The sequence below is a fragment of the Dromiciops gliroides genome, chromosome 5 (assembly GCF_019393635.1).
Source record: "Dromiciops gliroides isolate mDroGli1 chromosome 5, mDroGli1.pri, whole genome shotgun sequence".
NCBI classification, from domain to species: Eukaryota; Metazoa; Chordata; class Mammalia; order Microbiotheria; family Microbiotheriidae; genus Dromiciops; species Dromiciops gliroides.
This window is the reverse complement of record NC_057865.1, coordinates 145,779,636-145,792,388: the sequence shown is the minus strand read 5'-3', so window position 1 is coordinate 145,792,388 and position 12,753 is coordinate 145,779,636. Positions and strand designations below refer to the sequence as shown.

Genomic DNA, 12,753 nt, shown 5'->3' with positions numbered 1-12,753 from the left:
AATCTAATCTTAGATACTTACTAGCAGTGTAATCCTGGGTAAGTCACTTAACCTCTGTCTGCCTCAGTTTCCTCTCCTCCCAGGGTTGTTGTAAGGATCAAATGAGATAACAATTGTAAAGCCCTTAGCACAGTGCCTGGCACATAGTAAACACTTTAAGTGTTTGCTATCAGTATTATTATTCTCACATTCAGGTGAGAAGAGACATAAAATTCCTTGAGAGTCCTTTTAAGAGAAGAGCTACATGATGACTAACACATCTGATGCTCAGATACCATTCAGCCCCATGTGTATGTCAGCCCAAAGCAGGTGACTGAGGAACAAATAAGTCAGCTGGTGTTTAGAATCTCCCTTAGATACAGTGAGAGGTTTTGTTTGATTTCTTACTTGGTAGCAGGATCAGGAGGAAAAAAAACAGATGAGTGGGACGTGCTTTGGGAGATAAAGTTGGAATCAGCTTCTCACTAATATGCTAGCCCCTGGGACAACAGTGAACTAAGAAACATGCAGGAAACAGTATGTCTCCTTGTCCTGCTAGGGATGCTATCAGGTAAGAACCTAGTTTTATTGCTCATCTTACATTTGATGCACTGTATGATCTATTCCAGTTTGTTGAAAGAGATGGTCTTATAATGTCTTCAGGGGATTAAATTGCATAGACTTGAAAGTCAACAGCTTAATAGAATATCAGGAGATGCTCTGTTAAGCCAGAAATGGCTTTGACATTGAATTAGCTGGTTTGGAAATTGAGACTGTTCCAGGAACTAGTAACAGGTACATAGGATAATAATTTAAAAAAAAAATTCTTATGAACTCAGCAAACCTCAAATAAAATGGGTATTTCCAAATACCTAGTAGAACAGAAAAAGAGGATTGCACATGAAACTAAAGATGTCTATTATGTACAATTTGCTTTTCTTTTTAAACATATCACAAATTCAACATGTAACTTTCAAAATTGTCTTGCTTGTCTGTAATTCTATCTGACCCCCCATCCGTCCTCTTTTGTGCATTTAAAAATGCTTCAATGATAATCTTTCCTTCCTTCCTCCTTCTTAATTTTCTTTCTTTCCTTCTCTTTCTTTCTTCCTTTCTTCCCTTCCCTTCCTTCCCCTTCTTTTTTTTTTTTTTTTTTAGTGAGGCAATTGGAGTTAAGTGACTTGCCCAGGGTCACACAGCTAGTAAGTGTTAAGTGTCTGAGGTCGGATTTGAACTCAGGTACTCCTGACTCCAGGGCCGGTGCTCTATCCACTGTGCCACCTAGCTGCCCCCCCTTCCCCTTCTTAATTTCTCTTTCCTTCCTTATCTCTTTCTTTCTTTCTTTCTTTCTTTCTTCCTTCCTTTCTTTCTTTCTTTCTTTCTTCCTTTCTTTCTTTCTTTCTTTCTTTCTTTCTTTCTTTCTTTCTTTCTCTCTTTCTTTCTTTCTTTCTCTCTGTCTTTCTTTCTTTCTTTCTTTCTTTCTTTCTTTCTTTCTTTCTTTCTTTCTTTCTTTCTTTCTTTCTTCCCTTTTCCTTTTTTCCTTGATCTTTCTTTCTTTTTCTTGGGCTACACTTTCCCTATCCCTCATCCTTCCCACTCACTTCCCCCAAACTAAAAGACAAAAAACCAAAATCTAGCTCTTCTCTAAGAATTGACACTAATTTGTTGAGTTTGCCTTGGATTTGTTTATATTTGTTCTACCATTTTCATTGGGCTGCAGGTGAAGTTCGTAAAAGGACTTGATTGGGGGAAGGCAATTTTTGTGGTTTTTCCTTGGGCATGTTGTCAAAGGGGTTGAAGCCTCACTTAAGGGTTGGACTAGATGACCTCTAAGGTCCCTCCTACTTCGAAGTTTCTGAGTCTACATTTCTTCAAGGTTATATAAGACCATTCTTTCAGAAGATTCTGAAATTCTTCAACTGAATCAATTCAACAGATCTGGGAGAATCTAAGCTCTTCAGCAGGGGCTATTCTTTGCTTTTATCTTTGTATCCCCAGTGCTCAATATAATGCAATTTTCCAAATTAGAGAAGTCTAAGTGAGAGGCATTATGGTATATGGTATATAGAATAGCATTTTGAATTTAGAAGCAAGAAAATCTTGGTCAAATAATAATAGCTAGTATTTATATATGGTAGCTAGGTGGTAAAGTGGATAGAGCCCCAGCCCCAGATTCAGGGGGACCTGAGTTCAAATTCTATCTCATACATTTAGTAGCTGTGTAACCCTGGGCAAGTCATTTAACCCTGCTTGCCTCAGTTTCTTCATCTGTAAAATGAGCTGGAGAAGGAATGGCAAACCACTCCAGTATCTTTACCAAAAAACCCCCAAAATGGGGTCATGAAGAGTCAAACACAACTAATCAACTAAACAACAACAACAACAACGCATGTATATAGTATTAATGTTTGCAAAGCACTTTACAGTAATATCTATTATTACAAACTGGGAGGTAAGTGCTGCTATCTCCCAACTTTACAGATAAGGAAGCAGGTTAAGTGACTTGTCCAGGGTCACATAGCCATTAAGTTTCTGAGGCCACATTTGAATTCTGTGACCTTGAGCAAAGCACTTAACTATAAGCAATTCTCTAAGAATGTAAGCTATAAAGAAGATACTAGCCTGCAGTGGTAGAGGGTATTTCCTCATCTGGGTTCCCTACTTTAATGAAATCAGAAGTTCAAGCCCTAAACTTTAAAAAATATATACCAAAAAGATATTATAAAAGGATGAGATAAAGGTAAAATATTTGATCCTAGAATCAGTAAGGAATTCCTGGAGTTTCCTGATTGGAAGAGTGACAATGTTAGACCAGTGCTTAAGAAAAATCACTTTGACAGCTATGTGGAGGATGATCTAGAGAGGGAAGAGACTTGTGGCCAGGAGCCCCATTAAGAGACTATTGCAGGGGACAGCTAGGTGGCCCAGTGGATAAAGCACCAGCTCTGGATTCAGGAGGACCCGAGTTAACGTCCGACCTCAGACACTTGACACTTACTAGCTGTGTGACCCTGGGCAAGTCACTTAGCCCTCATTGCCCCACCCCCCAAAAAAGAGGCTATTGCAAATAGTCCAAGGGAAATGTGGTTAAGGCTGAGACTAGGGTGGTGTCACTATGAAGGGTATGGAAAAGAAGAGTCTGAAGGTGGGAGATGTAATGAGAGTAGAAATGACCAGAGGCTATGTGGGATAAGAGAGAGCAAGGAGTCCAGGACAAAACCTCGGAGACTGGAAAGCTGATGCTACAATCTGCAGCTGTGGGAAAGTTTGGAAGAGGGATGAGTTTGGGGAGGAAACAGTTCATGAGTTCTGTTTTGGACATGTTGAGTTTGAAATGTCTAATGGGACCGAAGTAGTGTGTTTGGGAGAAAAGATGATGTCATGAATTCTGCAATACATATACCTGTTCATCCCTGCAAAGCAAGAAGGAGGGAAACAGGGCTTTTACTGATCACTGCCCTGGGCCACAGAGTCAGACCTCCAAAGGGCAGCTATTCTAGTTATTAGGTGATCTGGGAGATAGGAGGTAGATATTCTGAAAAGAGTATGGGGAGTGGTGATGGGGAAGACTTTTCCCATAACACTCACACAGCTGCTGTTGTAGGGGTCCTGGTAGTGGTTAGGTTTTTAATTGCCCTGAAGAGCTGATGTTGGCTCAGACTGAGGGAGGGTAGGATCTTGCAGAGGGGGAGGGAGAGGGTGACCTGGATTCAGTGAGGATAAATGAGGGTGTGTTTGAGAAAAGATGTTTTGAAGAAGGAATGACCCATCTTCTCACTTTCCCAAATGATTGATCACAAACCCGTTGGGATCAATTCACAGCCCTCTTACAGTTAGGCCATGGCTCTCCAGAAGGCCTAGTCCCCACTTTGACTACCACTGATCTAGTCCACCTCTCTGTTATTCATCCTTCATTTAGAAGAAGACCAATGATATCACAGGTGATGACTTGCATGTGAATTGGATTTGAGTGAGGCAGTTGCACAAAGTCAACAGATTCACTTTTTCTTCCTGTGTCATTGAAGTCCAGTGGTAGGACTAAAGTCAATATGACTGATGATGACCCAGGACGTAGTAGATGACCTTGGTGTATTTAATGTCTGACCAAGCTCTAAGCAGTACCTGCTTCAGGCGACCTCCATGGTCATTGGAACAAATTGTTCTCATCTGCCCATTCTGCTGGAGGAAGATCTTCACCTTCCTGGGGTAGACATCCCCCAATTCACTGACAGGTTTGAGGCCTTAATCTGGTTTAGCCCATCTGCTGAGATGATTAACTGGGATTTGGCCATTGCATGTGCTACTGCTTCTTGGAGCCACAGGTGAAACATAGTCCATCTCTCTATGTCCAGTAAAGATTCTTCTTTTTAACTCTCAATAAGTGTTTAATTGAGTTTAAACACCTGCATTACGGGTGTCATGTAGATTAAACATTAGGGAGAGGATATATGGATCCATCCTTTCTCTGTGTTAGTTACTGTACACCATGGCAATGAGAGCTCTAGGTAGAGGTTGTATATATAAGATACTGTAGTTCCTTAACTGTATTTCCCCCTGGAAAGTGTATTGAAAACATACTTTTTTGTTCATTACTCTATTAGCAGAGAGAGTTAGCAAGAACTTGGTGAGTTCCCATTCTGAGCACTGCCTTATTAGTACCTGAGGTCAGAACTAAAGGTTTTATCTTCTAAACCTACTAGTCATATATTTATGAAGTCATTCCATGTCTGTAGTATATGGATGATGAGTGCCCTCAAAGGAAAATTTCGAAGCAAACCTTAAGAATGATTCCATAGTTATGGCTATAAAGGCCTAATCTATTCTACAATGATAGCTTTACATGAGGCGTCCCTATTTGTAAATTACTGGAATGGCCCTGATACAAGGGAAACAAGATAGATACATCATCCATCCAGATCTTAATCACAATTGAGGGGATGTTTCAGTGAGTTCAGTGACTGATAATAAATCTTTGGCATATTATTTCTTTTTTTTTAAAGGGTATGCTTCAAGTAATTCTAATTTGAATCTTAATTAAGATGCATTTGTAAGTCAAATTCCATTAAAGTCTCTTTTTCTTGCTCTCTGTCTCACAGACCACTGAAGTTTGGGAAACACTTTGGTAGGAAAGATGGTGGCAGAGTGGAGACACATTGAGCTAAGATTTCAGAGACCTCAGTCCCAACCCAAGGTCTATTGCTGACTAGCTTCCATCTGTAAAAGGAGGGAATTTAACTAAATCATCTCTAAGGCCATTTCTGTTTTTAATATTTCATGATCAAGGGCAGCTAGGTGGCGCAGTGGATAGAGCACCGACCCTGGAGTCAGGAGTACCTGAGTTCAAATCTGGCCTCAGACACTTAACACTTACTATCTGTGTGACCCTGGGCAAGTCACTTAACCCCAATTGCCTCACTAAAAAAATAAATAAATAAAAATTCATGATCAAGGAACTGAAGAGCCCAAGATATGAGTATGAATATGGAGTATATGTAGACTAATACTTTCATATATTCTGGCCTGTCAAATCTCTGCCCCCCTATGGTGGAAGATGTTGACAGATGCTGTTGGTTAGAGGCAATCAATGGGGCTCAGGGAATCAAGGGAATAAGCATTTATATAGTGCCTGCTAGGGCAGCTAGGTGGTACAGTGGATAAAAGCACTGGCCCTGGATTCAGGAGGACCTGAATTCAAATCTGACCTCAGATACTTGACACTAGCTGTGTGACCCTGGGCAAGTCACTTAACCCTCATTGCCTGCACCAAAATATATATATATAGTGCCTGCTATATGCCAGGCACTGTGCTAAGCACTTTACAAATATTATCTCATTCAGTCCTTACAACCATACTGCAAAGTAAGTGATGTTATTATTTTCATTTTACAGTTGAGGAAACTGAGGCAGAGAGCTGTGATGTGACTTGTAAAGGGTCAGATAACAGCTAGCACCTGAAGTCAAATTTGAACTCAGGTCTTGCACACCACTAAGCTGCCTCAAAGGAAATAACCCTGGTAAATGAAAGAGTGATCCAAATACTGAACAGAGACAGCTAACAGAATGTCCTTATAGATAAATCCATAATGGGGTAATTAAATCCAAAGGGTTTGCTAAGGGGAAGGAAAGGGAATTTATGGCAGTGTATCAATGCCAAGAAGTCAACAGCAAGTCAGGAAGAAAACATGAAGAAGGGTGACAGTGGATTTCAGTGACATGATGGTTTGGCTCATGTGACTTCTTTTTATGGCAGTGACATGCTAGCTGTATCATATTTTCTTTTGATGCTGTAACTCTGGGTCTAAACTACAACACTCCCATCATCATTACATTTCTTTATTCCAAGTAGATGGAGAGTCTCAGAATTCAAACTCTGGATTTGTAAGACTAAGTTTGGAGGCCAGCTGTTGCTCTTTCAGTTCAACTGATGACTTTGCACAACCTGCCTCATTTAAATCCAATTCACAGGCAAGTCAAGACGTCCCTCATGATGTCCTTGTTCCTCTTGAAAAACAAAAGACAAACAACAATGGCTACTGACAATGTTACATGGGTGACAAAAGAATTGTCACACCTAATGACACCCTAACTGCTTTGAGAGGAGGATTAGGATTCCTCTTGGCCCTTTGGGGGATTGTGGCTGAGAGATCCTTTTTCTCCTCCTTACTGAATGTCATTCTCCACCCCAAATGTTCACTTTGTGTGGACTTTATGTGCCTGACCTGTGATAGAGCATTCCAATCTCATATTGGTCTGATCAGACATAGTTGGACATACAATAACTTAATTCTAACATGGTGATGTCACTTTGGTCCTATTCAAGAATGAAGGACAGGGGCAGCTAGGTGGTGCAGTGGATAGAGCACTGGCCTTGGATTCAGGAGGACCTGAGTTCAAATCCAGCCTGGGACACTTGACACTTACTAGCTGTGTGACCCTGAGCAAGCCACTTAACCCCTATTGCCTCACCAAAAAGAAAGAAAGAAAGAAAGAAAGAAAGAAAGAAAGAAAGAAAGAAAGAAAGAAAGAAAGAAAGAAAGAAAGAAAGAAAGAAAGGAAGGAAGAAAGAAAGGAAGGAAGAAAGAAAGGAAGGAAGAAAGAAAGAAAGAAAGAAAGAAAGAAAGAAAGAAAGAAAGAAAGAAAGAAAGAAAGAAAGAAAGAAAGAAAGAAAGAAAGAAAGAAAGAAAGAAAAAGAAAAAGAAAAATGAATGAAGGACAACAACCAACCAACCAACTCAATGTCATCCAGGGGTAGCTTTATGCATAAGCAAAAAGGTAGTGATTATGGTATGATTTGAGAGGCATTGTATCAACAGTACCACAGTACCTGAAATTACACTGAGATTCATACCTTTCATCAAAGTATTTGCCCTTGTTGGTTTTTCTCTCAAATTAGGAGGTTTCCTAGACTTTCCTCTTGGGATCATAGATCTAGAGATGGATGAGGCCAACCCCCATACCCTAATTTTACAGATGAGTCAACTGAGGTCCAGAGAGACAAAGAGACTTGCCCATTGAGATGAAGTGGCAAGTCAGATGTTCAAATTCAGGTCTTGTAACTCCCAATATATTCCAATCACAACTTGAAGCAAGTCATAAAGCTCCCCTCCTTAATCAACAAATATACAGTTGTTGGATATCTAGCATTTACCAAGCACTAAGCCTTAGGAGGCAAAATTAGGATCAGCTTAATGACTCTCAAATATCATGGCAAAATACTGTACTATGGACATGCACATCACTCTCTATGGACAGGAACCAATTTATAAAGCTACATTTGTAAGTTGTATATGACTGGAGATGCATTTTTCCTCAGGAATAGTGCTAACTGTAGTGAGTAGGTTCCTAGGTTAGCCCAAAGTATAGTACCATAGAACCTAATTAACCTGAGGACAGTGTAAATATCTTGACTCCTAAATCTTCCTCATTTTTCTTTAGGGGGCCCCACACAAGTAATAATGGTGGGCTTTTAGGTACACTAAATACTGAAGTAAAAGTCACCTACATTTTGGGTGGAAACAAGGTTTCTTTGTCCTTTTTTGACCAATGACTGACTACCTTGAATACTTTGACTTTGGGGAGAGTACAAAGCATAGAAACAGTACTGTGTGGGGAGCACTAAAGAGATAAGATGGGGATTAGTGATTCTATGGATAAAATCTACACCAAAAGAGGAGGGAGGAACTGGCTCTGAAATCTATTTTCCCTTCCCTTTCCTTCCATTTTTCATTTTGCCACTGTGGGTCGCAGCCTGGACCTCTCAAGAAGGTGAGAAGTGAGATCCAGGCAGTGGTAGGGTCATCCATGGAAAAGGAGAAGAGGAATCATTAAGGCATAGAATCTTGAAAACTACCACAGATGGAAAGGAATTGGAAGTTGAGGGGATGCCCATCGATTGGGGAATGGCTGGACAAGTTGTGGTATATGAATACAATAGAATACTATTGTGCTTTAAGAAATGATAAGCAGGAAGAGTTCAGAGAATCCTGGAGGGTCTTGCGTGGGCTGATGATGAGTGAGATGAGCAAAACCAGAAGAACATTGTACACAGTATCATCAACACTGAGTGTTGATCTACTGTGATGGACTATATTCTTCTCACCAATGCAATGGTACAGAAGATTTCCAGGGAATTCATGATAGAAGAGGATCTCCAAATCCAGGGGGAAAAAAAAAGAACTGTGGAGTAGATGCTGAATGAACCATACTATTTCTTTTGGTTTTGGTGCTGATGTTTTTCTATTTTGAGGTTTTTCGTCATTGCTCTGATTTTTCTCTTATAACATGACTAATGCAGAAATATGTTCTAGGGGAGGGGGGAAGGAGGGGAGGGAGGGAGAAAAATCTGAAATTGGAAAGCTTGCATAAACAAAAGTTGAGAACTATCTTTACATGTAACAGGAAAAAAATACTTTATTAACTAAAAAAAAAGAAAACTACCACAGAGATCAGTAGAAGCAGAGACCAATTTTGAGAGGTGCATGCATCAGGAAAGAAAGAGACTTCGTACAACCAACCACCTGTCTGGGCCAGCTGTTCTCTATGTAAGAAGCATATGAGAATCAGGCATGAATAAGTCAAGGACTGACAATAATTACAGGTCTAATCTTCAAATAATCCCAAGGAGTGAAGCATTTTCTTTGTGATAAGAGTGCTCATAAGCAGGAAGGAAATCGACTCCTTTAAGCAACAGAAATAATCTGGAAGTTGTAATTTCATAGGATGCAAGGATTTAAAGCTAGAAAGGACATTATTGATCATCTAGTTGAACTCCTGGTTTTATTTTTTCAAGTTTTATTGATATCTTTTGTTCTTATGTCACAGTCATTTCTGGAAATAACCCCCACTTCATGAGAAACAAGAAAAACACTTGAGCAAAACCAATGCAAGGATCATGTTTGACATTGTATGTAACACTCTGCACCCATAGGCCCCCCCCCACCTCTGTGAAGAAAAGAGGAAAGTTCAAGTCTAAATCTCTTTTCTCGCCCTTTATTTTACAGATGAGGAAATCAAGGCCCAGGAAAAGTGTAATGACTTTGCCCCAAAGTAACAGCCAGGTTTTGAGCTCAGTTCTTCTAACTCCACACTCTATCCTCTTTTATAAAAGAGGTTCTTTCCCTCAAATGGGTGGCCATCTTTTCAGAAATTGTATATTACTGCTTTTGGCAAGGAAAAAGAAGGGGAAAAGAACTGGAAAGGGGTCTCAATAAAGATCATTATTATTTTATATTTGTTCCCAATTTGTAGGGGGAGATTGTCTACAACTAAACCAATTTCCTGGGAGCTGCTTTGTCCAAGAGAACGTTTCACCTGGCACTAGAGTCTACAGCTTTAATGTGACCTTATCGCCATCGGCATCACCAGTGAGTGTGGGGTTTCCTTTGATAATAAATTCAAGTCCTCTGGCTCCAGCCTTCTACATTAATGGATTATCAGAGAAAAACTTTGAAGTAAGTCCCCTCAACTACTCAAGCTCATAAAGCTTCAGGTGGTTTGACTTGGGTTTCCTGTCACACAGTAGGATTTGTTACCAATGACAAGAGTTGGATTGAATTCTTGATAAAGGAGAGTCTACTCCTCTTCTAACCCTTCTTCCTATCACCCTTGCAGGTAGTGTTTTTCTTCAGGTGGTCCAGGAATTTGGTTTGTGGTCAGAAGAGTGGAAACTCTGGTGGAGATACATCTGTGGCATCTGGAAAACTACCCACCAGAGACTCTTATGACCACATGTTTGATAGGGCTCTCTTTTTTTCCCAAAGTCCACCCCTCTGAGGGCCAATGACCTACCTCTTTGTCAGGGATGACTCATTACTTACAGCATCTGGCACAGTAGAGTAGAAAGGATTTGGGTGTGGAGTTACAGGAACAAGAACTGTAGAAATAACCTCAAAGGCCACTGAGTTGAATCCCCTCATTTTAGAGTTGAGGAAGCTGAGACTAAGGGATGTTAAGTGATTTGCTCATGGTCAGATGTGTCAGAGACAGGATTTGAACCCAGATCTTCTTACTTCAGAGCTGATGCTCTTTTTTTTCTTTTCTTTTCTTTTCAACGGGGCAATGAGGGTTAAGTGACTTGCCCAGGGTCACACAGCTAGTAAGTGTCAAGTGTCTGAGGTCAAATTTGAACTCAGGTCCTCCTGAATCCAGGACCAGTGCTTTATCCATTGTGCCACCTATCTGCCCCCTAGATGCTCTTTCCATTGTACCACACTGAATCTGAAGCCCTTAGATTCCTGACTCAGTCACTTTTTGACCCTTGGAAAGACACAATCTCACTGAATCTCATCTTCCTTTTCTATAAAACAGAGATGATAATATGGTATGTCATACGATGGTGTTACTGGAGAAGAGTGCTTTGTAAACCATAAAGTACTATAGAAGAAGTTATTATTATCCCTTGGGAAGTGTTAAGAGAGCAGGTAAGATGGCAGAATTATTTGCCATGGGTAGTTTAGACCTTCCCAAAAGCAGAAGTCTGGCTCAGGTGATCACTCAAGGTCCTTGCTAGCTCTCATCCTTATCATTCTTATCACCACAAACTGATGAAGACCTTTTCTATATTTTTGCAGTTTTTATTTGTTTAATTAACACATATTTTTTTCTTCCTCTCAGAAACTCAACTCCTTAATTGGGGGGGAACCCCCCCCAACCAAAACCCTTATATATATATATATATATATATATATATATATGTGTGTGTGTGTGTGTGTGTGTGTGTGTCTATGTGTATATATATATATGTGTGTGTGTGTGCATATGTACATATGCATTTGTGTATATCTAGTCAAGCAAAACAAATTCCCTCATTGGCCATGTCAGAAAATATAGATATCATTCTGACTCCTGAGTCCTTCACTTCTCTATCAGGAGGTTAGTAGCAGGTCTCATCACCAGTTCTCTGGAATTATGGTTAGTCACTGCATTGATCAGGATTCTTCTGTCTTTTTTTTTTGGTGAGGCAATTGGGGTTAAGTGACTTGCCCAGGGTCACACAGCTAGTAAGTGTCAAGGGTCTGAAGCCGGATTTGAACTCAGGTACTCCTGAATCCAGGGCTGGTGCCTTATCCACTGTGCCACCTAGCTGCCCCTCTTCTGTCTTTCAAAAGTTTCTTTATAATGTTGATGTTCTATAAATTTTTCTCCTGGTATTGCTCAATTCACTTGGTATCAGTTCATCTGAGGAAGACCTGTTTTCTATGGAAAGCACATGTCAGTAATAATGAAATGCCGCATCAAAGAACTCAAAACATATAGGCGCCTAGGTTCTGGCTACATAAATATTTTCCCTTTAAAACAGATAAACCAAGTATCATAAACATTCACTTTTAAGAAGGACAGTCACATCTGCTTACAGTTATTTAGCTTTCCACTTCTTCTAAGTGATTCCCAAAGTTGCCGTTTCCCCTTAAGCCAGGGTACTAGTGTGCTTTTTATATTTCCAGCTGAAATATAAAATGTAGTTCCACCACAACTAACATTTCCCATGGAAACAGATGTCAAAAATTTATAATGATAAGTTTACTCATTCTAGCTATAGCTCATTCTTATCCAGCAGTGTACAGTGGTTCCCTCATGATAGCTCTGTGTGATCAATGTTGCAAATAAAGCAATCTGGATTTTCCAGATGAGGAAACTGAGGTTCTAAGACAGTTAGTGACTTCCCCAAATTAACATATGCAAATAACCATGATTAGTACATGTCAGGTCTAGGACTATCACCCAGGTGGTCTGGTTCCAAATCTAGGGTTCTTTTAAGTACATCACATGTTCTCTTAACCCTGGATCTAGCATTACCTATCACCTCATTCCTTACCTGAGTCTCCAAGGTCTACCCTGCCATGTTATCTGGAGTTTCTAGCTATTTAATACGGTATAGGGCAAGCTCAAATCCAACATTCCTAAAACCAAATTTCCTTCTGAAATCATTTCCCTTTCTCACCTTTTGCCTTTCTGCCATTTGTACCACCATTCATTCCTCAGGTCTTGCAGCTGCAAGTCTTTGAGGTCATCTTTGATTTCTCCTCTTTCACCACTCCATATTAAATCCTATCGATGCTTTTGTGGGTGATATCTCTCAGAGCCACTTCCTCTCACTTCCCAGTGTCATCATCCCTTATTACCTCATCCCTAAACTGCTAATGACCTGCTTGCATCTGGCCTCAACTCTTTACAGATATCATGCAGACCATTTTTGATAGTCTATTATGTAATTTTCCTGCTTTTGTTTTTCAGTCGTTTTCTCAGTCTTTTTTACCTTTTTGGGGATTTTCTTGG

At 40.1% G+C, this 12,753-nt stretch overlaps 1 protein-coding gene across 1 annotated transcript in view; it reads left to right on the top strand.

Annotated features, from left to right (window-relative positions):
* Positions 1 to 492: 492 nt before the first annotated feature.
* The window catches only part of CDHR3 (cadherin related family member 3), a 102,254-nt gene continuing 89,993 nt past the window's right edge, over positions 493 to 12,753 (top strand). Inside the window, exons 1-2 of the mRNA XM_043968816.1 lie at positions 493 to 550; positions 9,727 to 9,929. Of these exons, the coding sequence (XP_043824751.1) occupies positions 505 to 550; positions 9,727 to 9,929 (249 nt within the window). The 5' untranslated portion in view covers positions 493 to 504. The remainder of the gene's footprint in view (positions 551 to 9,726; positions 9,930 to 12,753) is intronic.